At 39.0% G+C, this 27,220-nt stretch overlaps 1 protein-coding gene and 1 long non-coding RNA gene across 2 annotated transcripts in view; one reads left to right on the forward strand and one right to left on the reverse strand.

The window, feature by feature from the left end:
* Window positions 1-4,777, forward strand: part of CACNG4 (calcium voltage-gated channel auxiliary subunit gamma 4) — a 119,095-nt gene extending 114,318 nt beyond the window's left edge. Inside the window, exon 4 of the mRNA XM_001370279.4 lies at window positions 1,434-4,777. Coding sequence (XP_001370316.1) covers window positions 1,434-1,972 — 539 coding nt within the window. The 3' untranslated portion in view covers window positions 1,973-4,777. The remainder of the gene's footprint in view (window positions 1-1,433) is intronic.
* On the reverse strand, window positions 1,781-25,747 carry LOC130457259 (uncharacterized). Its single transcript, XR_008916426.1, has 4 exons — window positions 25,505-25,747; window positions 20,778-20,834; window positions 3,738-3,908; window positions 1,781-1,918 (listed from the first exon to the last, which is right to left on the reverse strand). It is a non-coding gene; the product is annotated as an uncharacterized LOC130457259 (long non-coding RNA).
* Between the last annotated feature and the right edge of the window lie 1,473 nt (window positions 25,748-27,220).

Consider the following 27,220-nt stretch of genomic DNA (forward strand, 5'->3'; position numbering starts at 1 on the left):
GAGCCAGGGGTGGAGACATTTGAAAAATAGCCCCATCAGAGAGGCAGAAGGAGATCTCAAAAGTGTGGGTATTTATCACTTCTTTAGGGAACAGAGGAGAGATTATCAGAGAGGATTCCAACAATACCAACTGTTGCATAGGGAGAGAGGTCAAGAAGGATGAGGTTGGGGAAAAGAGCCAGTGTTTTTAGTGACTAAGTGACCTCTGAAAGAGCCGTGTAAGCAAAGTAATAGGGATAAAAGCTAGATTTAAAGGAGAGAGTGGGTGATGAGGAAGTAAAGACATCAGGTATAGACAGCTTGTGTATTTAAAAGTAGAGGAGAAGGATTGCCAAGTAGCAGTCATGATTCACCTGAAAATGCTCTAAAGAATTTAGAGCTCGTGGCTTCTCCCAACTCTGATGAGCAACCTAGGAGTAGACATAGAGGAGTCAAATTAAAGTAGGGCTCAAATATTAACAGGTCAAGAAAATGGTGGGAGGTCATAAGTAAGAGATTCTAAAGTGGTAATTAAAAAGTCATTAAAATAACACACTATAGAAGTATAGCAGAATTTGTAGGCAAGAAAAACCAGAATGGGAGAAATGGATTAGGAGAAGAGGGAATGACCAAGGGATGAACATTTAGGATGAGAGCAAATGACAGTTTTAGAATGAGTGAGCAAGTAGGAGTCATGAAAGAATAGGAGATTATCATTAGAGGGCAGAATTTTTAAGATTAGGGATATTGAAAGTAATATAGTACTAAGAGATGACAAGGTCTAAGGTCACATCCTTCCATTTTTATATGAAGGTGTTCTAGGTATTCTGTTGCAGAATATGGGAACAAAATTGGACAGGCTTGTGCACATAAAGTGTGGTGGAGTTAAGATGGAGTTAAGATGTGCAGTTAAAATGAAGGGATTGGCTGAGGGATTTAGCTCAAGTGGAACCAAACTAAAGAATAACATGGCTAGAAAGATGAGATTAATCAAGAGATTAATCAGGAAATATCCTGGGAACGTTGAAATATATGATGAAATAATCTAGGAGGAACTTTGCAAGTCATTGAGGATTCATTTAATATGTGAGGTCCAAAGAGGAAAAAAGATTTGCTCCCCTCCCCCATCCCCAAGGTCACCCATGGTGTTAGTGACAGAGAAAGGTCAAAAATACTGATTTCCAGGACTCTTAATAAAAAGGCTGTAATTTAGCATGCAAATATGGCATGCTGAATAAGGTTAGAAAGAGAAGAAAACAACAGAGTGGGAGGGAACCATTAAGATGTATCTATGTTGAACATTTTTGGAATGTGCCAAAGGATGTTGGAATCCAGACCTCCTGCTTGCCTCATCCAAATGACCCCCTACTCATCACTTCCCAAACCATCTTAATGATCCAGCTATCTGGGCTCCAAAACTTATCATTCTTCTTCCTTTCCTCTTTCCCTTTCAGGTCTGAGTAACATCATTGGAATCATCGTTTATATCTCCAGCAATGCAGGTGACCCAAGTGACAAGAGAGATGAAGACAAAAAAAACCATTACAACTATGGTTGGTCTTTTTACTTTGGCGCTCTGTCTTTTATTGTGGCTGAGACCATAGGCGTCTTGGCTGTAAACATTTACATTGAGAAAAATAAAGAGTTAAGATTTAAGACCAAACGGGAGTTCCTTAAGACTTCTTCCTCTTCCCCTTATGCCAGAATGCCAAGTTACAGGTATAGAAGGAGGAGATCCAGGTCTAGTTCCCAGTCAACAGAGGCTTCTCCTTCCAGGGATGTCTCTCCCGTCAGCATGAAGATCTCAAGTTCCATCCCCATGGGAGAGATCTCCATGTATACCCTGTCCAGGGAACCCCTGAAAGTGACCACGGCAGCAAGCTACAATCCAGAGCAAGAGGCTGGCTTCCTCCAGGTTCACAACTTCCTGCAGAAGGAGCTGAAAGAAGGATTTCATGTCAGCATGATTAATCGGCGGACCACCCCTGTGTGAAGAGAGATCAGGATCTCCTTCCCCTTAAAAATAATTTTCATCTCCTTACTACAGTGGATTTTTTGATAAAACAGGAAGATCCTTTACAGAACAAACAGACCAAAAGAGAAAAAAGAAAAAAAAACTCACTTGAAACGAAAATTTTCCCTGATCTCCAAAAACACATTAAGTGCTGGTTTTTACAAATAAGGACCCGGGGAAATTGGAATATGAGCAGCAATCAGAAACTGAGGACTGACTTTAAGCAAGGAGGTTGTTCAAATGCCTTAAAAGGTTTAGTCAGCCTCAGAAGAAGGCAAAATTGCTTACCTGAGCTTTCAGGAGTAACTCAGTCTTATTGATGCTAGAACACAAAATTGAGCCATTATCTCCTTTTGAAAACATAACTTTACAGAAGAATGGGATTTCTATGGACCTGCACTTCCTAGGACCCAGAACTGCTGGAAAGCCTCCACTTTACACAATGGAGGGCTATTGTGGAGATGACTACTGCTCCTTAGAATAGTATTTCACTTGCCTTCTGTGATAGAGAAGAGAAAACCAAAGCTGCTCTCTCTCTTTCTGTCTCCATCTTTCTTTCTTTCTCTCTGTCTCTATCTCTCAGTCTTTCTCTCTCAGTCTTTCTCTCTCTCTCTCTCTCTCTCTCTCTCTCTCTCTCTCTCTCTCTCTCTCTCTCTCTCTCTGTCTTTTTCTCTTGCAAGTGGACTTGGGTTGAAAAATTATGAGCAGAGGACAAAAAATCAGCAACAAGCTGGTACTTCCACAATGCCTGTGGCTAGGACCCCAGCTCCATTAAGGGAATTTAAGGGAGAAGATGAGCTGGCCTGGAATTCTACACATAGCAGGCACTGAGTGACTGAGGTTAGGGACCTAGAAGAATTGAGGAGAGCAATGGACTGGTCCACCAGAAAGGAAAAAAGCAACTAGATGTTCAAATGGAAATATGCCAAGCAGCCATTGTGAAGGTGACTTCAGGCCTCTGTTTGTAGTCATGACTGTAGATGGAAAGAGCTATCCAAACAAAAGGTGAAAGAAAGAACATGGGGCCGGATCATGGATCCCACCCCTTTGCCTCTCTGTAGGCCAAGACAGAGTGACTGCAATGTTCCACTTTGGTTCTAGCCAGCTTTTGGCATAGAGAATGTTTGTACAGATTTGTGAACTTAGAGTTAATATATAAATGATGCTATGAGAAATACAGAGAACGCAAACCCACTTAGTAGATTTATTATTAAACATGTTTTATTACAAATACATGCCAGGGGAACAAGTTATATCCATTCCTTTTTTGTATCCCCAGCACCCAGCACAGTGCTTGGTACATAATAAGCACTTAATAAATACTTCTTGATTGGTTTGGTTCTTTCCCTCTAAAAACTCACATCATTATAATCTATTTTGTTAAAATTTGAGAGTAATGAATGGAGGATATTTGGGTAAATGTGCAGAAATACTCATTGTTTCTGGCTCTGAAAAGGAAAAGACCTAATACTTAATTTCCTTTTTCAAGATACAACCATGATGGGGGAACATATTCATACAACCTTTACTTTTCCTAATTCCTCTTTCTTTCCCTTGTAGGAAGAGGGAAAAGTAGAGTCTGTCCAAGTTCAAAAGAAAGACATGGATCTTTCCCTCTTTTTATATAAACATGCCTTTGTGCTTTCTAAAGATAAATTGTTTCCTACTTTTTTGAGACAACACAACCTGATCTGGCATTTCTGAACACAGTAAATGTGCTTCAAAACATCCATCAAATTCTTACCTCAACTACTGGCTCACAACTCCCACTGACTAATGGCTCAGCTTCATGGGAGTAAGGAGGCACAGAATTTGGTCCATTCTGTCTGATTATGGCATCACACTCACACTACCCTCCTTTGCACCTGTTAGAGAAATTCCTTTTCTAGGTGCAATTCCTCCAGCTGATTGTTCCCTGTGTTAGTGAGATAAATGGTAGAAATTAGTTTTCCCTCTGTGTTTTGCTGTAATCTTTTCCTTCCAAGTTGAAGTTGGCATTTGTATCATAGTGTCTCTGAGCATTTGCTGCAACAAAAAAGAAGGGTGAAATGGTTTGTCTTGACAAAACCTTTTCTCAGCTGTTGGGCCAACTTCACCAGCACCATCTTCTCCAGATCAGATCAGGATCCTCTTTGCCTGGAATCCAGCTCCGATCTGTAGACCCTCACACACTATCGCTGTCCCCATGCTTCTGCTCGGAGGTCGAGAGAGCCAGCTGCCTTGCAACTGTTCTAAATTAGTCATCTCCAAATTCTCTGCCCTGAAGCAGCTAAAATCTTATGGAAGAGACTCTACCCTTCACACAGACCCAGGCCAAGAAAACATGCCTGACTGATGGGGAATAAAGGGGTAGATAGAGTGAGGGGCTGAGAAAGAGGACAATGACCGCTAGCAAAAGAAGCTCTGACCCTTTGGCCTTCGGATGACTTTACCTCTATCCCTTCCTTTCCTACCCATCTCTAAGGCATGACCTGTCTTGCCACTAAACCCTTCCTTGCTGGATTTCAGTCTCGGCTCAGTAAGTGGCCCCCAGCAAGGGAGGAGAGCTGGTTCACTCTTCCTTGTTAGTCTGGGCTACTGTTCTTACAGAGTAGGCAGTGGTGCTCTAACCCTCTCCGAGGGGGAGACTTGTTTTTTCCTCATCCTCCCTTCTGACCCCTTATCAACTCATGTGTGTTCTACCCATTTAGCACCATGTGAATCTTGTATCTACTATTGTTTCCCAGTTGTTGGTTTTGTCTTTTTAAAAATAATAATAATAAAAACCATTTTTCAAATGTTTTATTTCTGGTGTGGTCGTTGGAAAATAATCGCCTACAACTAGAAGGAACCTATATGGGCAATTGGGGTAGGAGAGGTAGAGGGGTAAGGATTGGATTCATTCACTAAGGCAGTTAGGTAGGGCAGTGGATAAAGCCAAGGACTAGGAATCAAGACAGGCCAGAGTTCAAATGCAGCTTTGTGACCCTACCTTTATTTTCTTACTATAAAATGGGAATAGTAATAGCACAGAAATTCAGGGTGGTTGTGAGGCTAAAATGAGATACTCATAAAGTGCTTAGCACAGTGCCTAGACTAATTAATGATGCACTTAATAAATGCTTGTTTAAGAAAAGTCTTTTGGGGCAGCTAGGTGCCTCAGTGTATTGAGAGCCAGACCTACAGACTGGAAGACCAGGGTTCAAATATGACCTCAGATATTTCCTAGCTGTGTGACCTTGGACAAGTCACTTTACCCCCCAATTGACTAGCTCTTACAGCTCTTCTGCGTTAGAAACAATATTTAGTACCGATTCTATGCTGGGAAGCTTTTAACTTCTCTCCGTCTCATTTTTCTCATCTGTAAAATAGAGAAAATGGTAGCACCTTCCTCAAAAGGTTACTGTGAGCATCAAACAAGATAGTACATATAAAATTACCTTGAATACCTTAAGATGCTCTATAAATGCTTGATATTCACTCAATATGTGTTTGTTTATTAAGCACCTATGTTCATGGTAGGGTGAATAGGCACTGGGCATGCAAAAGCTAGAAAAAAAACAGTTCCTGCCCTTAAGGAACTAGTATTCTACTGGAGGCAAGCCATATATATAATATATACACAAGAAAGTAAAGGCAAAATATATTCCATAAAAGTCCAAGTAATAAGGGACAGGGAAGGGTACTCTATGACTAGTGGATCAAGAAAGGGCTCAAATAAGAGGCTGCCTTGAGCTAACCCTTTCTCGTAAGGAGGCTGGGGATTCTAGGAAACACTATGAGTAAAAGCCAAAAGACTAGAAAGTATCAACAAGAAAAGGCCCAGTCTTCTTCATACTTTATGTTTAGTGGAGTATAGGAGATTCAACTGGAAAGGCACATTAGGACTAGATTTGTATAGATCCATGCTAAAGAATTATAGGAAATAACATCAGTATTCACCCAAGCCACTCAGTGTAGAATTGAATTTTTTTTTTTAACCATGCCCCGCCCCCCATCAAGTCAGCTTAAATCCATTTAGTCGGTGATTCAATTTCACAGATGTGTCTTTAAAAACTTCTTTGGCAATTGCAGGATCAAGGGAGTTATAGGATCAAGATGGCAGCTCCAAGCCAAAATCTTTCAAGAGGGTTGGATGGTTATAGAGAATCCATCTTAAGGATCTATGCATTCAGTTTTATTTCCAGGATAATCAATCCCCTCTGAGTCTTTGGTTTTTGCCTCTCTTTTTTTGAGAACATCCTATTGATATACTTTGTTTATCTATTGAGGAAAAACTTTTTCTACATTTGAGTCAGTTATCTATATATCTTAGGTATCAGACTTTTATCAAAGAAAGCAAAGGTGTTAAAGCTGTGGTTTAGGAGAAAAAAAATTTCTTGTTCATGTGAGGCTCCTACACTACTGTCAAATGACAGAATGACCATAGCTAGCATTTATATGGCACTTTACATATATCATCTCATTTGATCCCCATGACAACCCTATGAAGTAGGTGCAATCATTATCTCCATTTTACCAATGAGGTAAACTGAGGTTGAGAGAGGTTAAGTGATTTGTCCATGAATACACAGCTAATAAGTGTCTGAGACAATTCAATTCAGATCATCCAAACTCCAAAACCAGCACTGAATCCTGGGTGCCTCCTCCCTCTAGTGCCAAATGCAAGTAGCTGCAGCTTTTCTGAAACAAAATCACACTACCTCCCATCAGATCAGGCTATTGACCTCAGTGCCACGGAGTTGGCAGCCCCAAGGTTCCCTCTGGCTAAAATAGCTACTTTGTACACAGCTCATGACTTCTACATAGGATCAGTGGTCTAGGGCTGGAAGGGACATCAGACACCTATTTTACAAATGAGGAAATTGAAATCACAGGAGCTGAAATGACTTGGCCACACAAGTAGTAAGCCTCAAAGGCAGGATTTGGACTCAGGCACTCTGTCTCCAAAGTCAGTGATTTTCCCTGTAATAACATACTGCTTTCATAACCAAGTCTTTTATGCGTCCTGGAAAATTATCAGCTAACAGACTATATCACTGGTTCTCTAGCCCTATCTCAGTCTAAGTAGGAAGGATGAAAATAAGGAAGTGAGGAAGGAAGGAAGGAAGGAAGGAAGGAAGGAAGGAAGGAAGGAAGGAAGGAAGGAAGGAAGGAAGGAAGGAAGGAAGGAAGGAAGGAAGGAAGGAAGGAAGGAAGGGAAGGAAGGAAGGAAGGAAGGAAGGAAGGAAGGAAGGAAGGAAGGAAGGAAGGAAGGAAGGAAGGAAGGAAGGAAAGAAGGGAAAAAAGATAGATTTACATCTTCCCTCCACTAAACCCTAAATTTTTCCTCCCTCAGTCTTGTTCCATATGTGCAATAAACTAGCAAGTTCAAGTTAATGGCCAGTTAGTTTTTGTAAATAATAGGCTAAATAGAAAAGAAATGAAAGTAAACCAGCTGCTTTAGTTAGCAACCAAGAAAGGACAAAACCTGTGTTTCTCTCTCCCATGCTTCCATAAAGATGAGATGGAAATTCAGGAAGTAAATAATTAACTGCCAAAAATAATTTTATCTACTGGAGAGCCAAAGGGAGAAAAAGAAATATGACCTGAAGCAAGTTGCTTCTTACCAGCCCTAGAGTCAGCTCATCATTGCCCCCTTCAGCTTGAGCCTAGCCACTGGCTCTCTCCATTCCTCTTGAGATAATCAACTCTCCAGGACCTTTTTCCTTGGTGTTCCTTGCCCCTTTACCCTGCCCATCTGGAAAGGATCCATTTGTCTACTCTTTCCCTCAAAGTTCTGTCACATACCAAGCATCCTAGACCTCAGCCCACTAGAAGAACTTACCAGGCCCCACATTCCCTATTGCATTTCCTGTTATTGGATTAGCAACTTAAGGAAGCCCAGTTGTATGTGCCAGACTTGCAGTAGATGGAGCCATTGGTAAACCAAGCAAAATGGTGTTTTTTAGAAAACAGGAACCTTGTAGAAAAGGCAAAGTTCTAGAGGTTGGAATGGAAGTCTCTGTCTCTGTTATAGTTATTGCCTGATTGTGAAGGACACTAATTCTGTAGTTACAAAGGAAAGAGTGTTTTTGAATGGATCATTTCCATTTGGCCAGAGAAACCTCTTATACCCTATTCTATCCTATTAGATAGACTACCTTGTACCTCACAAAGCAGCTCTGAACAAATATCTCTTGGTGCAACCCATGTCGTCTGTTCAGTAGTAAATAGAGCCTAGTAAAAGGCATGTGATTGCTTTTCAAAAGCAATATAATGAGTGTCTGCTCTAGGGAATTTGGAATTCCAGACACCTAACATTGACTTATTCACTGTGACTCCATGAGATCTGCCAACGGTTCTACTCAGCCTTGTCTTTATGGACAGAAAACTCAGAGAAATGTGGGCCTTGAAGGGCCCTAGAGGTCCACTGTAGGAGACTGCTAGACAGTCTACTTTATGTCTTCCAGAGCAGTTGTCTCTTCTGGGCCCCCGGACACCCAGGTAGGGAATATTTATTCTCTAATACTGAAAGAGTCTAATAAGTCTATTGGCTTTCTTTTTATAACATAGGAAAGTTAATATCAATTCCAGATTATATCTAGTATACTCTGGGTTTTTCCTGTCTACTGTTTTCTCTAAAACTTAATTAAGCAGCTGGACCCTGAATTCTCTTGGGAATGATTTCTTACCTCTTTTCGGATCAGGTCTGGTCAACATTATATCATTAATGTAATAGGGTCAAACAAGCAGCTTGAAGCCACATATAACCCACAACACTTCCACGTGCCATACAAATCAGATTAAAATGTAACTGAGAAATAATTAACAAAATAAATAAAAATAAAATAAACCGTAGATAATGGTTAACATGTGGTTTGTTAAGTCAACATATGTCAATTAGGAACCTTATATATGGTTTAGCAGCCCCTTGTTTTTTTTTGAGTTGGACACCACTACCCAACAACAATGTCTTCAGGAGAGTCTTTTTTCAGGTCTCCTCCCATTATAAAGTCTGGCAGTTTAAAGGGGATATCAAATAGCCCTAGAAAAAGATATTGAATGATTACTAAGGGACAACTAGACAACTGAGTAAATTTAAAACCAGGCCTAGAGATGGAAGGTCCTGGGTTTAAATCTAGCCTCATATGCTTCCTAGTGGTATGACATACACACACACCCCCACTGCCTAGCCCTTACCACTATTCTGCCTTGGAACCAATACTTAATATTGATTCTAAGACAGAAGGTAAGAGTTAAAAAAATTACTTGACTCTTTCCCAGGTGAAAATAGACCTCTCTTCTTTGGTCTCATCAGAGATGGAGAAAACACACATTGGTGAGGTCAGTAACTTCATATGATTCACCCTAAGCCCAAACTACCCTAGTCTATGACACTGACAAGGTCAGAAATATTTGGAGTGATGGAAATGATATTCCTGGAGTCCACTGTAAACTTCTAAAGGCCATTCGCCTTCCTGGCCAGCATCGCTGTAAGGGGAGCAAGTATAAGAATACACTACCTCCATCATTAGAGAAGAAATATCTTTTCCCTCCCTGGATACTCAATGTTTTTTTGTTTGTTAACACCATACGATGGTTCAGGAAACTCCAAAGGATTCCATTTGGCCCCACTCACACTAACTTGTGCAGAAGTTACTGAAAAGACCTACCTACTCATATATATTCCCACCATGGTTTCCCCTGAAAGATCCAGATAGAGCAAAGGCCCACGAAAATGCTTTGGGATTGAGCAGGGACAAAGAGCCCCTGCCTCCCTTGTACTGAATTTCCCTGTACCATTTTACTAGCACCCCACTAGACTGGTCATTAATTGCTTCCTTATTAACACCATGTTTCAAGAGTCACACCCAAACCTCCCTCCAAAAGAGGGAATCATCACCTACCATGACCTTTAGCTCCAGGACTCTTCCTTCTTCCAGGACTCCTCCCCTTTTCCCCATTCCTGAACACTCATTTACCCAGACAGTAATACTTACCCAAGTCATAGCTTGGTGATCTGCTCAACTTTCACTGTTTCATTAGGCTACACCTGTAATTCATTGTGTGATGGAAGAGATTCATAGCTGACATCTGAAGCCTTTTTATGGAGCTCTACCTAAAAGTTGGAATCTAATTGACCTCCAAGCCAGGCTTATCATAGGATGAGCCAGGGCTGGGAGCACATATATTCAATCAATCAAAATCATTTCCTTTAGAAACTTCACCCTCTCCTTTATATATCCCCACCATAGAACTGGTTGCAATAGGAATACAGATATAGGTGCAAATAATTGCTTATCTCAGGCATCTAACAAGGGACAAGAGGAACCCTTATTTGGAAACTCCAATTGACTGAGGTAACTGTAGCAATAAATCCTCAAAGATTCCCCTAAGTCTATGAAATTCAGCTACAGAATCTCAACATTGGTTCCATTAGACCATGTCCTCGGTGGCTACTGTTCTAGTGACTCTTCGGGTTTCTATTTAAAATTCTCATGAAACCTGCCCAGTACCTTGGTGATAAACACCCACCTCATGCTCCTTTCATGGAGGCAATCACCTTCCTTCCTGAAAAAGTAATAAAATAAATCTAAGGTCTTTTATTTTTTAACCACTAGCAAAAGTTCCTAAGTCTCTTCCTCATTTCCATGATCATTCTCTTGTCTCATGACTCCAATCTTAATAGGATGCCCTGGAGTGTCTGTATTGCAGAATTTTGTGTGGGTTCCTAATGGGAGCACCTCCAACAGAAGAGCTCCTTTCCCTTGGGTGGCCACTGTTTTCAGCACACAATGATTAAAAACTAAGATCTCTCTCTCCAATCTCTAAATGTGAAATTAACCAGTTCATTTTGTCTTATGTTGGCAATATAACTCTACAGGATGGTCAACAATAATCATGGAATGCTAGACTTGGTGCTTTCTTCATTCTTTCTGGCAGCCTCCTTGAGTACCAACCAAGCAGTAGTCTGCTCCTTGCTCTTTTGAAAAGACTCCCCCTATTCCATCAGAAAGACTTTTACCACCAGGTGATACCATGCCATATTTGGTAGACTATCACCCCACCCAATGCATCTGCAGCACCCTTCTCCCAACTCAGTCATGATATGAGCTACAAGGCTTCTCTTAGCTCACCCTAGTTCTCAATTATACCAAATCCCAGGGGCAGGTCTATTAATTCAGGTGCATTATTGTGATGAAATGAAGCATGAGAAGGTCATTGAACAGTTGGCAAAAAGAAGTTTACTTAGCCCTAATATAATAAGGGTATGCAACAAGGATAAGGTAACACTTAGCTTCTATAAATGCAATCTCCCCCCTCCCCCAACCTCCATATGGAAACACTTCTGTTCAACAGGGCAGGGTGTGGTGACTCACTACCTGGTCTTCTGGCATCCACCAAGAGTGAAAGGCAGAATGGAGACAGAGTAAAGTGAGCAGAAGCAGGAGAACAATTTATACAGTGACAGTATTTAAAAGAAAAACAACTCTGAAAGGCTTAACCAACCACAGTTCCAGAGGGCTGATGGTGAAGTGCCCTAAAGACATACTGACAGAGAGATAATAGACTTAAGATGAATAAAATATTTATTTTTGATCATGAACAATGTGGGAACTTGTTTTGTTGAAGTATATTTGCTACAAGGGCTTTTTTTTTCATTATTTCTTATAGCACAATAATATTCCACTGATTTATATACTATGATTTGTTTTGGTCATTTCCCCAATAGATGGACACAATCTGTTTCCAGTTCTTTCCTATTAAAAAGGTATTGCTTCAAGCTTTTTTGTATCTACAGCATTGTTTCTTTCCTTTTTTTATTTCTTTGGCATATAAATCTAATAGTCCTATCACTGGGTCAACAGCAATGCAGTTTAGTGACTTTGGGGATATTATAGTTCGAAATAGCTTTTAGGAATAGTCAAACCACTTCACATATCTACCAAGGATGCCATACTGCTACCCCCAATCATTCTAACTACAGTTATTTTCTTTTTTGTAATCTCTGCCAATGTGATAGATAGGAGGTGAAATCTCAGAGTTGTTTTAATTCATATTTTTCTTATTACTAGACATTTGGAGAATTGTCAATATGGTTGTTGATAGCTTACCTCTCTTGAGAATTTCCTTTTCATTTCCTTTTACTTTAAGATATTGAAAAATGACTATTCATATATATGTCAGTTATCTATATATCTTAAATATGAGGCTTTATCAGTGAAATTGACTTTCTCTTTTAAAATTTCACTTATTTGGGGGCAGCTGGGTGGCTCAGTGGATTGAGAGTCAGACCTAGAGATGAGAGGTCCTGGGTTCAAATCTGGCCTCAGATACTTCCCAGCTGTGTGACCTGGGCAAGTCATTTAACCCCCATTGCCTTACCCTTACTACTGTTCTGCCTTGGAGCCAGTATTGTCTCCAAGATGGAAGGTAAGGGTTTAAAAAAGAATTTTCTCACTTATTCCACTTATCAACTTTTCTGTTTTCTGCTTTAAAGCTGTAATGGTTCAATTTAATGGTTAGATAATAATTTTATGAAATTATGTGGTCACCGATATTTATTATATCTTGAGTCAGAAATTTAATTACAAATATTTACAAAATGGAGAGGAAACAATAAAGTAGAGAAATGTGAAGAGGTTAGAGAGGTTATCTATCCTATCAACCTAAATATTTACTCTTGGTCTGCTTAATCCAGGTAGAGATTAATTGGTTCTCAACCAGGAAGGCTGGTGGTAAATAACCATGAGGCCTCCTCCAAGATGGAAGCTAGTCTCTTAGGAAACTAGGAAAGGGATCAGTTTTTCACTCATCCAGTGGAGTAGTCCGGGAGTCAGAGTCTAAGTTGAAGCTAAGCACCAAGCCCATGATCCAAGCCCCAGTTTCCAGCGAAGCTCCCTAGAAGACTCTCCCCAGTTAGAAGACTATCTTCAGAAGACAATCTCTTTAGACTATCTTCTCAAAGATAATCTCTGAGAGAGTTCAGGGCTTGCTTTTATAGTGACTTCTTGTCCCTGCCCCTCTTCATAGTTTCCAAATTGTCTAGCATTGCCCCAGGGAGGGGGAGGCAAGTTCTCATCTTCTGGAGTGGTGAACACTCATCCTAGCTGATTGAGTTTCTGAGGGTGTGAATTCACCAAGTGGTTTTTAGCTCTTCCACCTAGTTCAAGCTTGAGTTGATTCAATCAAAAGGTAAACAAAGGAGAGTTAATCCTGTCTTCACAATCTGGTGAGGTACTAAATTGGGGTACTTAAGTTATTGTTAACCAAAGTGTTAACTCAAAATAGACAAAGGGAATAAAGGATTCCCTTTCACAAGTGTAAACTCAGAGAGAACAAAGAATTCCCTTTTACAAAACATTATTTGGGATCTAGTACTGCTAGTTCCCTTTTATTTCCAGTTTGTATCATTATTTCCCTTGAGATTCTTGACCTTTTATTTTTCTAGGTAAATTTGGCTATTATTATTTTCTTGTCCTATAAAAAGTTAGCAGTTTGTTTAGCATAATACTGAATCTGCAAATTAATTTAAGTAGCCATTGTCATTTTTGTTGTATTGGCAGAGCACAACCATGGACAATTAATATTTCTTCAAATACCTAACTTTATTTCTTTAAAGTCTCAATAATTTAATTCATATAATTCCTATTTTGTCTTGCTACGTATACTTAAGCTTCTCTGTAACTTGGTTTGAACTGAAAGGTGTGTTTGCTTTTCCTCTGATATATAATTCCTATTTTGGTCAGTTTTTGTGACTTAGCAAAGCCAGGAGAGAATGTCTAGTCTTCCATCTTGTTGGACAAATGACAGTAAAGTCCTTCTGTAGTTATTTTTAGTGGAATTTCTTTTTCTTTCTTTTCCTGTTGGGTTTTTTTTAAGTAACATGGAGTGGTTGATGATTTTTTATGAATTTATCTTATAGCCTTCTACTTTACTTAAGTTAATAATTATTCAGTTTATCTGCAAAAAAGATCATTTTGTTTTGTTTGTCTCTGTTAAATCCCTCTTGTTATTGATGTAACTAGCATTCTCAGAAGTATAACAAATATATCTTTAAAAACTTATATCATATAATAATGGATTTATGGTAATAATGCTTTACCCCATATCATTAGAAAAGCCATTAGCAATTCTCTATCACAGAAAACACCGGTGCTTAGATTTAGATAAGTACCACTTTCTATATTAAGAAAAGGTCCATTTATTTCCATTTTTAATAATGAAATTATGTGTTGCATCAAAAGTTTTTTCCTGACTCTATTAATATGACCATGTAACTTTTCCAACCTTAATTGTATTACTTTTCCTGTTAACAAATACTTATTTTGTTTCCCTCTAATCTCCAGCTCTAATTAACCAATAAAAGGAATAGAAGACTAAAGCTTTCATGACAAACAGGAATGGTCAAACAAAATAAATGTCCACATTAGCCATTTTATTCACATACTATAATTTATTTAGCCATTAGAAGTGGGTACTTCCTTAGTTTTCAGTTCATTATTACTACTAAAAGTACTGCTATACATATTTTTGTACATATGTGCCTCTTTCTGTTTTCTTTGATCTCTTCAGGGTATAAAATTGGCATTTCTAAGTAAAAAGGTAATGCACTTCCTTTTTAGAGGCATAAATTGAATTCAAGAATAGCTAGAACAATTGATAGATGCATGAGTATGCTTGTTTGCCGTAGCTCCTTCAATATCTGTCATTTCTAAATCTATGGTTATAATCTTTTTTTTTTGTCATTAAAATGATCTGTTACATGCTAGGTAGCACAGTGAATAGAGTACCAGTGCTGAATGAGAAAGGACCTAGTTTCTATTATTATGGGCTGTTTTAGGGGAAGAAACAAGAGGTAAACATATAAATATTTTGAGTTTATTGATGGGGAAATGGGAAAGGAATGAGGGTAACAAGAAGGGAAATTTCTAAATTTTATCCCCAAACCTAATTCCCCCTATAATAACTATCATATTGGCTAACTTCCTAAGCTAAATAAGTTACGTCCCACATAAATAATATCTCACAAAGTTGAGTCCAAGATGGGCCAAAGTTCAAAAGGAAAGATAGCTCCTAGCCAAGTAGATGAATCTTCCTTATATTCTCCAGTCCAGCTGACCTGCAATCTGGCTAAAGTAGTCCCTCTCCACAGCTGATGTCTTCCAAGGACCAGTGTTATCTTTGGATAGTTGGAATTGTAGCTACCAACCACACTTACTGCTCCTACTTCTTCTCCAGAAGAAAGAACTGTTGTTCAGTTGGAACCACACCTCCCCCTTGGAATGTTGACCCAGGCTCTCATGAAGTTCTGAGTCACATGCTTATGCTTTGCTTAATGCAGTCTTTCTTTGCTTACTACAGTTCAAATATTGCCTCAGATACCTCCTAGCTGTTTGACCTGATTGCCTAGCCCTTGCCACTATCCTGTCTCAGAATTGATGCTAAGGATTGATACAGAAGATAAGGATTATAAAAAATTAGAAATAAAATGATTCATTAGAGTTATAGTTTTTCAAATCAACTTTGCCTTCCTGGCATAAAGTCAACTTGATTATATTATATATCTTTTTAATATATTGATATAACCTTCCTGGTAATACTTATAGTCAATATTTTTGCATTAATATTCATTAGAGAAGTGGTATGTTTTCTTTCTCTGCTTCACCCCACCCTGGTTTAGATAGAAAGAATATATTTGTCTCATGGAAGAAATTTGGTAAGTTGCTGCTTTCCCTATTTTTGTAAATAATTTATGTAACATTGCAATTATTTATTAAGTGATAGATTTGCCAGTCACATTATTAACTCAATTGTCCATCAGAGGGTGAGTTAGAGATAATGGGTTAGGGACCCATATAGGTAGCCTATAACAAACCACCCTGTTTGAGAAGATGTACTTGCATGAAAGAATTAATGCATAAAAATCAGGCATATCTAAAGTACAATAAACAACAAATTGGTAAGAAAATAACTTTTGAAACCCTCATGCTTTCCACACTCTTAGAAATATCTCTTTTCTAGGGGGCAGCTGGGTAGCTCAGTGGATTGAGAGCCAGGCATAGAGACTGGAAGTCCTAGGTTCAAATCTGGCCTCAGACACTTCCCAGCTGTGTGACCCTGGGCAAGTCACTTGACCCCCATTGCCTAGCCCTTACCACTCTTCTGCCTTGGAGCCAATACACAGTATTGACTCCAAGACGGAAGGTAAGGGTTTAAAAAAAAAAGAAAGAAATATCGCTTTTCTAAACCCTACCTAAGCAACACAGAAGAAGTACATGTGGTTTTTATATAGTTCTATAAAAGTATCCTTAGTTTATAGTCCAACAGATAAGACTATCTTGCAATTATGAGAAAGTCGGATCCTTTTGATTTTCTGAGTTCAAGGTCATACCATGATGGTACTGGAAGCCCAACCTAGAATTGAGGCATATGTATATACCCTCATTGGCAAAGCCATGGCACGCATGTCCAGCCTGAACTCAGGGAGCTGTTCTATTCCCTCTCTTCCCAGAGCCCTAGGACATTTTTTGCATTACTCACCCCTCTGTCCAGCCACCCAAAGCAAGCAAGCACTTTCTCCTTCTACTCTCTCAGGTAATCCAAGGGGCTCACAGACAGTTTGAATTTGCCCTCTGGGCACTCGAGCTGGGAAAAGGTTCACTAACCCTGGTACCCACAGCTGGGAGGCATATAAGAGGAGCTACCTAACCCTCTGGGACTGCATATGGAAAGAAGCTCCATGGAACATCAATTCTAAATATTTATTAAGTAGTACTCAAATATGTAGGAATTAAGAGATAAAGCCAATTAGGTGGATATAACTTCAAGGAACATATCCCTAAAAGAGATCCTAACAGTCTAGTTCCCAAGTATGAAGATAAATTGGCCCATGTGATGGCAAAAACCCATTTCCCAGAAAGTCTGACCAAGTGGAAATATTATCAGCATAAAGACCTGTGGGTAGAATATTCTTATGCTTGAACACACCAATGGAGGTTCTCTGTTATACCAGGAAATAACCAAAGAATATGGCATATCAGTGTTCTATGCACAAATCTATGGCCACTAGGAAAGACTTCAGGAAAAAATCAGATTTAGGGAAAGTCACCCTAAAATCTTGTATATGGATTATATAGGGGCACTCCTCCCCCCCAAATCAAATCCTATAAGTAATATGTCTTGACCATAATTGACACCTACTTGGAAATACTAGACACCTATCCAATAGCCTAGGCTAACCAGAAAGCAATGTTGATACCCTGATAGTGGTAGTTCTCAATAGCACACAGACAGAATGACCTACAAATCACAGTATTATAAACACAGGACAAAGCAATTTGTCAATGAGGAAGTTCCTTACTAATTGATTTTCTGTTGATTTCAGTTTTGATTTCAGTTCAATTGATACCACAATACTCTTCATCCTACCTTCAAAGGCAGTAATAACTCCAAGGTCCCCTGTATGTTGTCATGCATAGAGCTGATCACATTGTGATACTGACCATACTGAGAGGATAATCCATAAATTCCCTCTTTAAAGCCCTGAAACTCCAACTTTTGACTAGTCCATCTATGGGAGTCTGACCCACTAGAACCCCCAATTTGGTGTGTAGCTCAGGAATCTCTCACTTATCTAGTCAATAAAATACTCTAGGATACATCCCTAATAACCACATTATACCTCTATATTATACCATAGTAGCAGTATTACTCTTGGTAGCTCAGAATATAGTCAGCTCCATAAGATTGTGAAGTAGCAGTAGGGATAGAGGTGTGATGATAGGATTAACTCTCCCCTTGTCTATTTTTAGCTAATCAAATCAAGAACTTAAAGTATTTATTAAGTATAAGAGTTCAAAAGTCACTTACCAGAGTAAATGACAACTCCAAAAGCCACTGCCACCCCCCCCCCTTGGGCAGAGCAAGGCAAATTAAAAGACTGCCATTGGTTTCTGTGAAGGAGGAGTGACAGAAAGTGATGTGGGGAAAATGGGTATAAAAAGAGACTAACATGGTCTAACATTCATTCCCTTCCTGGCATTTGGAGAGATTGGTTCTGGAGATCTCTGTCTTGGCTTGGAGGAGATTTTCTCCCTGGATCCTGTGTCAGCTGACTGGTTGAGTTGCTACAGGAATCTTAGATTCCTGCCTTGGCTTTGGAGGAGGTTATGTTGGTGGAACTCTGGCTGAAAACACCACTGATACTTCTGGCTGAGGATTACCAGGAAATCCATGTAGTGACAAGGGAGGTGGGGAAGCTCCTGTGGGGCTGAACCTCACTTCACCAGAGAAGGGCTGGTAGGCTTGTTAAAATCTGTCTCTTTAGCTATATTTTTCGACTTTCACTATTTCCATCTCTTTGTAAATAAAGCTGCTAAAAGTAATTTTGAGGAGGTAGCTGGGTGGCTCAGTGGATTGAGAGTCAGGCCTAGAGATGGGAGGTCCTAGGTTCAAATCTGGCCTCAGACACTTCCCAGCTGTGTGACCCTGGGCAAGTCACTTAACCCCCATTGCCTAGCTCTTACCACTCTTCTACCTTGGAGCCAATACACAGTATTGACTCCAAGATGGAAGGTAAGGGTTTAAAAAATAAATAAATAAAAGTAATTTTGACTTAAGCTATAATATTTTAAACTCAGCAACCACAATATTACTTTATAAAACTATCATATTTAGCATAAAACCTAAATTTAAACTCTCATAGAGGGTTGGGCTAAGGAGTCCTTGACCAGATTAAATGGGAGTACTTAATACTAGAATAGTCTAGGAAAATTCTAGTTATCCCATGTATTGGTGTAGTAGCCAAAAATTGGAAAATGTATAATTATCCTCAATTCCAATGTTTAAAATCTTTTAAAGCAATTTTGGGAAAAGTATATCACCAACACCCTGAATCAAGAAAGCAGATCTTTTGGAGAAGGTGCCATAAGGATGCCTACAGAAATCATATACTACATCAAGAGAACCAGAGTGAACTTTGGGATATAATGAACTGAACTGAAGGGAGCTGAACATATCACTTATTCTCAATATAAACTCTTATGCCAAAGGGAAGTGCCAGATTGGCATTTTGTCAATGCATCTATCAATCATTTTGTTTTCTTTATCTTTTCTTTCCCTCTTATCTCCAAATTTTTTGTAATTCCCTCTTTGTAAAGTACAATATTTTATACACCTCTAGTAAGAGAAGCTTTAGAGGTATAAGCCATATATGTGTAGTGATTCATTGGGGAGACCTGGCATGTTAATTTTCCAGAAAACCCAAATAAGGAGGTTTTAACATGCTGGTCTCCCAAAGAATGAAAGGGGAGATTGTGTAAAGGGAATGCTCCCCCAGAAATTATGTACTGGAGTTTCCTACCTGCATCCTTGTGTTGCATGCACTATGTCACATGAGAGTGCTCCAAACATAGGTCATGGGAGAAGTGACCTAAGCACAATGACCTAGAAAGGATCAGGTTAGGATCTGGGGGTAAAGGAGAAGAAATAAAAGAGGAGGTCCAGGAAGTGGTCTCTCTCTATTCCCTTGGATGCTCTATTTCAAGTAAATATTAATAAGCTATGGAAATTAAGGACTGGAGTTTTAATTTAGCCTTAACAAAAATGAGAGGGTGTCCATCAATTGGGGAATGGCTGAACAAATTGTGGTATCTGATAGTGATGGAATACTATTATGCTGAAAGGAATGATGAACTGGAGGATTTCTATGTGAATTGGAAAGACCTCCAGGAATTGATGCAGAGTAAAATGAGCAGAACCAGGAGAACATTGTACACAGAAACTGATACACTGTGGCACAATCAAATGTAACAGACTTTTCTACTAGCAGCAATGCAATGATCCAGGACAACACCAAGGAACTTAGAAGGAAAGCTATCCACATCCAGAGAAAGATCTGTGGAAGTAGAAATGTAAAAAGAAATACAAATGATCAATCACATGATTTGATGTGGATATGATTGGGGTTTTGGCATTAAAAGATGACTTGAAAATATGAAGAATATGGAAATAGGTTTTGAATAATGATACATGTATAACCCAGCGAAATTGCTTTTCAGCTCCAGGAGAGGGGAGGGGAGAGAGAAGGGAAAGAACATGAATCATGTAACCATGGAAGAATATTCTAAATAAATAATTTTTTATTACATCATGGGACTTCTCCAAGCTATGGCTCAAAACCTAGAGTAGAAAAACAACTGCCTTGCCACCCAGAACACATTACTAATCAAGAGTGAAATAAAGAATGAAAGTAGATGTTTTTGTGGGCGGATGACAATGAAAGGACAATCAAAGTAGGCTTTTTGCACGTTATTGCTTTAAATGCATTTAAATTGATAGCCCATTTTAATAATGGTCAATTTTTCAACACATATGGTTACATTTTCAGGCACTCTGCTCAATGTAATTTATCTGCATAATTATTCAATAATCAAATGGTTATTAGAATAATCATTATGGCTTATGATCTAATTCCTTATGGAAAAATAGTGTGGCAACTAGCTAAAGAAACATAGGATTGATAGCACACTGAAAACCACACTCCAGTGCCTTTACCACTTGGGTCCAAATAAAATAAATCTACTTATTTTTTAAAAACCATATATATGCATACACACACACACACACACACACACACACACACACACACACACACATAGACACTAGGTGGTTCAGTGGATTGCCAGGTCTAAGATACAGGAAGTCCTAGGTTCAAATCTGTCCTCAGACACTTCTATGTGTCTCAGACACTAGCTATGTGACCCTGTGCAATTCACTAACCCCAGCTTCCCACCCCCCACTCCCTCAGCCTAGCACTTACCACTCTTCTGCCTTGGAACCAATACACAGTGTTGATTCTAAGATGGAAGGTAAAGGTCTAAAAAAAAAAAGAAAAGAAAAGAGGAATTGGGAGAAGCTTCCTATAGAAAATAGGATTTTAATTGAGACTTAAAGGGAATCTGGGAGGTCAATAGTTAAAGTGGAGGAGGGAGAGCATTCCAGACTTAAGGGAACAGCCAGAAAGACTTCCCTAAGCTGGAGGCCAGTGTCACTGAATCTATGAGTCAGGAAGTAAGTCAATGTCAGAAAGTAAATTGTAAAAAGACTGGAAAGATAGAAAGGGCTAGGTTATGAAGGTTTTAAATGCCAAACAGATAGAGAAACCCTGGGCTATGTAAAGAAAAAGAAGGAAATTCAGAAACTAGCGATAGCAGCAATGTGGTTTAGAGCCCAAGTCAGATCTTAGATCTTACTTCCAATATCCAGTTGTACCTACAGAAGAATAACCAAGGCAGGGATCTCAATCCAAAAGGGAGCCTACAGTTCTGGCATTGTGAACCAACAGAGCTTTCTTGCTTAATGGTAAGGGTTAAGTCACAGCTGTAGTTTACTTTTGCTCAAACCCAAACTCAGGTCAGGAACTTACAGATCTCAAGACTTCTGCTGGTGGGTAGAGGTGTGGGTGGGTGTGGTGGTGGTGGTAATCAGACTGTTCTATTTCAGACCAAATACCAAAAACCTGCAGGTCCGCAGCCTGCCCCTGAGATCCTGGAATAGCAAAGCACTTTTTACTCCCAGAAAGCAGCAATACGACCAGTTCAGATTTTCCCTCTAGAAGTTTGGCAGAGCCTAATCCTAACGTCAAATCCCAAATCAGGAAGTAAGCTGGAAGAATGGACAAACAAAAAAATAACCCCATCTTAATGAGCTATTTATGGTGGCAAAGATGCTCAAAATGTAAATGTAGGAGAAGAGAATGACTCTAAAACATGCACAAGCAGTATCTCCAAGAAAAACTCAGCATCGGCATAAACTCAAATCTAAAAATCTTCAATTACTAGAATTTAGTGGAAAGTGGTTTACTTTACCAGAAAGAAATAGATAAAAGATAGCAACTCCCTGGAGTTATTTCACCCTAAAAGAATAAGCAGAATTTGCTTTGCCTTCCTCCATTGGGATTCTGTGAAAGGACTTAGAAGCAGAAATCCTCAGGCTGAATCTCAACTGTGTGACCTTGGGCAAATACTTTAAACTCTCTGAGATTCAGGTTTCCTTATCTATACATTGGGGATAATGATATCTTTCCCACATGCCTCACAGGGGAGATAATGTTGATTCCATCATTTCATAAACTATTAGGCCCCACAGCCTAACACTATTATTATTATTATTAGCTTTGTCTAATTACTATTATTATTATCCAAGTAGCAGTGTCTCCTTGGCTATTTCCAAACCTATGTGTGAAGAGTGAATCAAACTTTCTCTTTATCAATCAGCAACTTTTAAATTAATCAATCAAAAACTTAAACACCTATACTTAACACTAAGTAAGAGAATTCTTAGTTTCTTACTAGAGTAAACTCATACCTCCAAAGGCTACTGCCATCCCCTTGGGCAGTGCTAAGCAAATTGAAAGATTGCGATTGGTTCCCATAAGGTGGGGAAGGGACAGGAAGTAATGTGGGAAAAGGTCTATAAAAAGTCCTGGACTTCCTGTCCAAGGGATTTTTTTTTTTTGCCCTTTAATCTTCTCCTTTGGACATCTCCTTTGGATTTCTTTTAACTTCTCTTCCTTTGGAGTTGATCTTTTGAGACTCTGCATCAGTGAGCTGGACTAAAGGAGGAGATTCTTTCCCTGGATTCTGCATCAGCCAACTGGGTGAATTGATTCTGCATCAGCCAACTGGCCTTCCTTTCTTGGTTTCTGGAGAGATTGGTTCTGGAGAGTCCTTTCTTTCCTGAAGGAGACTTCATTGATGGCAGCCTTGCTGAAGACACCACCAGGTACTCTGGCTAAAGATTTTTGAGCCCTATGGGGCTAAGCAGGACACCAGAGCAGCACTTAGGGTGGTAGGCTAAACAATTCTCTACCTTCTTCTTACATTTTTTCACTTTTATTCTTTACACCTCTTTGTAAATAAAGCTGCTAAAAGTCATTTTGATTTAATCTATAATATTTTTAAATCAGTGACCACAATATTACTTTAGAACTTTCATATTTAACATAAAACTTAAAATTTTAAATTCTTATACCTGTAATCTTCTATATAGCCTTAATTACACTTTTGACAGAACTTGGACACTGCCCCGAGATCTTGAACTTCAATTGGTGAGTCTTCACTTTACCTGGCCATGATGGCACTTGCCTGTTGTAGCAGGTAAAAATTAGTTTCTCTGCTAGAAGTATTATATTTTAGAGGTTTATTAAAGATTAAGAATTTAAGAAAATACAAGTAAGAAAGCACATGCCTAGGAGGGCTGAAAGGTCCATTCAATTTCACTTACATCATGAGAAACACATCTGCTTGGAAGCAGAAGTAGGAAGTACTCAGTAGGCTTTTACAGCCAGTTAAATAGAAATTTTTGATCCCGCCCAGGTGGAAATCTCAGTGAGATTAGAGGGCATCTCAGGAACTAGAGCAAGGACTTCTGGGGATTGAAGTCTGGGGTTCAAATCTCCATTTTTACATTTTACCATATGATACTCTGGGAAAAAAGGTTTTTCCCAAAGGATCATGAAAACATAATCAACTTAAAGATTACAATAATTTGAGGATAAGAGGGAAAAAAACCAAAACCAATAATTGCTGGATGCATTGACAAAAAGCCAGTTAGAGGGCAGTCCCCTTTGGCATGAAAGTATACATACAAATAAATTTTCAATCAACCACACCCAAAGTTCATTCTTGATCTTCTTGTGCAGCTTATGGTCTGGAGGCTTCTTCATGGCTTCTCCAACAGTTCACTTTCTGGATTCAGAGAGGTAGCATCTTTTTAAACCTAAAATTCTTCTTTAAAGGAATTTAAACTTTGAATTTTAAAATAATAATATTTTTACATTTCCCTGTTAAAAGGGTGATTGAAAAATACAGGATCACTTAAGGATGCATGGCTGAGGTATGACGTATATGAATCAATTAGTAAGAGAAATTAAAAAGACATCAGAAAAATCCAAATTAAAAAAAATACTAGATGAAAATATAGACTATCAAAGTCTTAATGCTGGTCACATGTGCTTCAAATATAAAAAGGAGAGAAAAAAATAAAAAACTGAACTAGTATATTGCACATGCAAGAAAAATGTAATAAAAGAGTTTTAAAAATAAAAATGTAGCTTATAATCATTGACACGCTGTGTCAGCTAAGAAAATATAGAATGCAAGACTTTCTCACCAAAAATGAGATCCATTTCCTCTTCATACCTGGCCATGGTCCACTGTGAGTACAAGCAGATGAATTGAACAGTAGTACAAATATGTGGTATCAATATCCCCAAAATTCTCAATAGCCCAGTTAATTACAATAGCAAACAAACACACTATCATTTTTACACAAGTTGCTGTATGGCATTTTAAAAGCCTATGAACTGATGGATATTTGTCACAATTTTTACAAATGTAGCAAATCTTTCAATCTTGGCAAATACATTTTTAAACAAAGTAAAACTCATTTTGGGTTTAGAACATCATCAAGAAATCTAGAGATCATTCTGGTGGAAGTAAAATGAGCTGAAGAGTATAAATGAGAGATGCTCCTTTTTTGTAGGCTTTTTAGGGGTACAAATGCCCTGATATTAACTGCCCAACTTCCATTCACATTTTTAGAAATGCGGGAGTTAGGGGTTAAATTTGTATTTCACTTAAACTATTAGAATGGGCCTTACCTCATGGTAGGGGCAGGCAAAATGACCAGAGATTGTTAAGAAAAACTCTAAAAATCATGTCTAAAAAACCCTTAAAATCAATTGAGATATTTAGCACATTAAAATTTCCAAAGGTTGTTATAGCAAATTTTCTGATGGAGTCCATATATCCTCTATGTGACAATTTACAAAGTCAAAAATAGAAAAGCTGTTTTTATATGGGCTTATTCAATAATGTTTGTTCAGAATGGTTATAGGGGAAAAGCAACAGAATATAACAGTAGCTAAAACTCAGTACATTAAAATGATTCAGTGTAACAGAATAGCATTGACTACAGTAATATATGAACTTAAAATCACAAAGTTAAACCATAAACAAAACAAACAGTAAAAAACAATAGAATACAAAGATTTTCATTGGAGTCTGAAATGCCTTAAAAATATAACCTCCAGTCTCTTTAAAGTTCCTTGGGTTTTTATCCATTTAGATGCCTATTGTCAGAAGGCAGGAGATTGGTATGGGCTAGGCAATGGGGTTTAATCGACCCGCTCAGACACTGCCAGCAAGTGTCTGAGGCCAGATTCCAACCCAGGACCTCCCGTCTCTAGGCCTGGCTCTCAGTCCACTGAGCCACCCAGCTGCCCTCCCATAGTGAGTTTTTTAATCTCAAAAATGGCAAAGAGTTGCAGGGAGATGAATTTCTCTCCTGAATCTCAAGTGAGATAAATAAAAGGACCAGTACACTCAAAAGATATTCTTTGAAATATGCCATGCTTGTAATCAACTTCCTGTTTGGAAAAATCTCTTCTTTCTTTCCCTTTCTTTCTCCCCTCCTGTGATCCCCTGCCCCCAGTCCACGTGGAGGCTAATCTTAGCCTAAGGGAAAATTACCCCATTTTTTTACCAGTTGGTTTTCGATCCTGAAGAAATTGGGTCTGCTACCAGCAGCCTGGGTGATGAGCCGTCTGGGTTGGAGGCCAGAGGTGTGGGGACAAGCTGGGCCAGGTGAGTGAGAGAAAGACCAGGAGCAGGAGCCGCCGGAGTCTGGGGAAACAGGCAGGCAGAATGAGACAGGGATGGGGCCAGGTAAGCGGCAAACAGCAAACAGGTCTGGAGCGGAGGCGGGAATGCAGGCAGGCAGGGCTGGGAGCCGGGAGCCTGTGTGCTATGTAATGGCTAGAACAAGCTGAATCAGCAACAGCTTTGCCAGGGTAAAAAACCTTGGCCAGAGAAACGTGGCTTAAAAAACAAACAAACTAGGCACTAGCTATTAAAGGCTGATCAGAAGACTGAGGGTATTTCATTTTCCCAAAGTGGTTATGCCACACTGTAGCAGGTAAAAATTCATTTTTCTGCTAGAAGTATTATATTTTAGAGGTTTATTAAAGATTAAGAATTTAAGAAAATACAAGTAAGAAAGCACATGCCTAGGAGGGCTGAAAGGTCCATTCAATTTCACTTACATCATGAGAAACACATCTGCTTGGAAGCAGAAGTAGGAAGTACTCAGTAGGCTTTTACAGCCAGTTAAATAGAAATTTTTGATCCCGCCCAGGTGGAAATCTCAGTGAGATTAGAGGGCATCTCAGGAACTAGAGCAAGGACTTCTGGGGATTGAAGTCTGGGGTTCAAATCTCCATTTTTACACTGTCCAACTAGAGTTTTCTTCCCCTATTAGAGTGTAAGCTCCGTGAAGTTAGGGCTGTAATGAAGTTAGGGTGGAATGATCAAGGCTTTCCTAGAATATCCTGAAAGCACTGAGAGCTTCTCCCAGCCTGCTCTTTCCCACAGACAATAGCCTTGCTGGCCCACCCTGGCCTATCTCCTTGTACCAGTCCTTCAATAGGGTAGAAATCTTGGGTATTTCATTGTACAATTATCTCCTTTCTCTATAGAAGAAGTATCCCTCCCACTTTTTCCCAGGTGCAAAATTCCCATTACAACTCTACAGCTAGAAGGTACAGTGAACAGAGTATCCAACTTGGAGTTAGGAAGACCTGAGTTCAAATCTTACCTCAGATGCTTCTTAGCTGTGTGACTCTAGGCAAGTCATTTAGCCCTAGTTGCTTAGCCATTACTGCTCTTCTGCCTTGATGCTAGAGTTGATTCTAAGACAGAAGGTAAAAAAAAAATTTGTAATCTAGTCTCTAATATCTTCTAGCTGGGTAACCTTGGGCAAATCACTTTACTTCTCTAGCTCAGTTCCCTCAACAGCACAAAGTGGATAAATAATAACATCTCTCAAAGTTGTTATGAGGCTTAAATGAGACAACAGCTATAAAGTGCTTTGCACTAAGTAAATGCTAGCTATTCTTCTTCTTCTTCTTCTTCTTCTTCTTCTTCTTCTTCTTCTTCTTCTTCTTCTTCTTCTTCTTCTTCTTGTTGTAGTGGTGGTAGTAGTAGTACTAGTAGTAAAAAAACAGTTCTCTCTTTTCTCTGCAACAGAGATTAGTTTTTATTGGTCCCTGGGTAATGGGTAAAATTATGGTTGGACTGAATATTTAAGAGTATGGTTGCCAGGGATTAATTACTTAATTCCAAAAGAATTATTCAAGTCAGAATGACTTTTAAGGTACTTTATTTACAAATAGAGAAAGTGAAAGTAAGGAAAATGAGAGAG

The sequence above is a fragment of the Monodelphis domestica genome, chromosome 2, assembly GCF_027887165.1.
Source record: "Monodelphis domestica isolate mMonDom1 chromosome 2, mMonDom1.pri, whole genome shotgun sequence".
NCBI classification, from domain to species: domain Eukaryota; kingdom Metazoa; phylum Chordata; class Mammalia; order Didelphimorphia; family Didelphidae; genus Monodelphis; species Monodelphis domestica.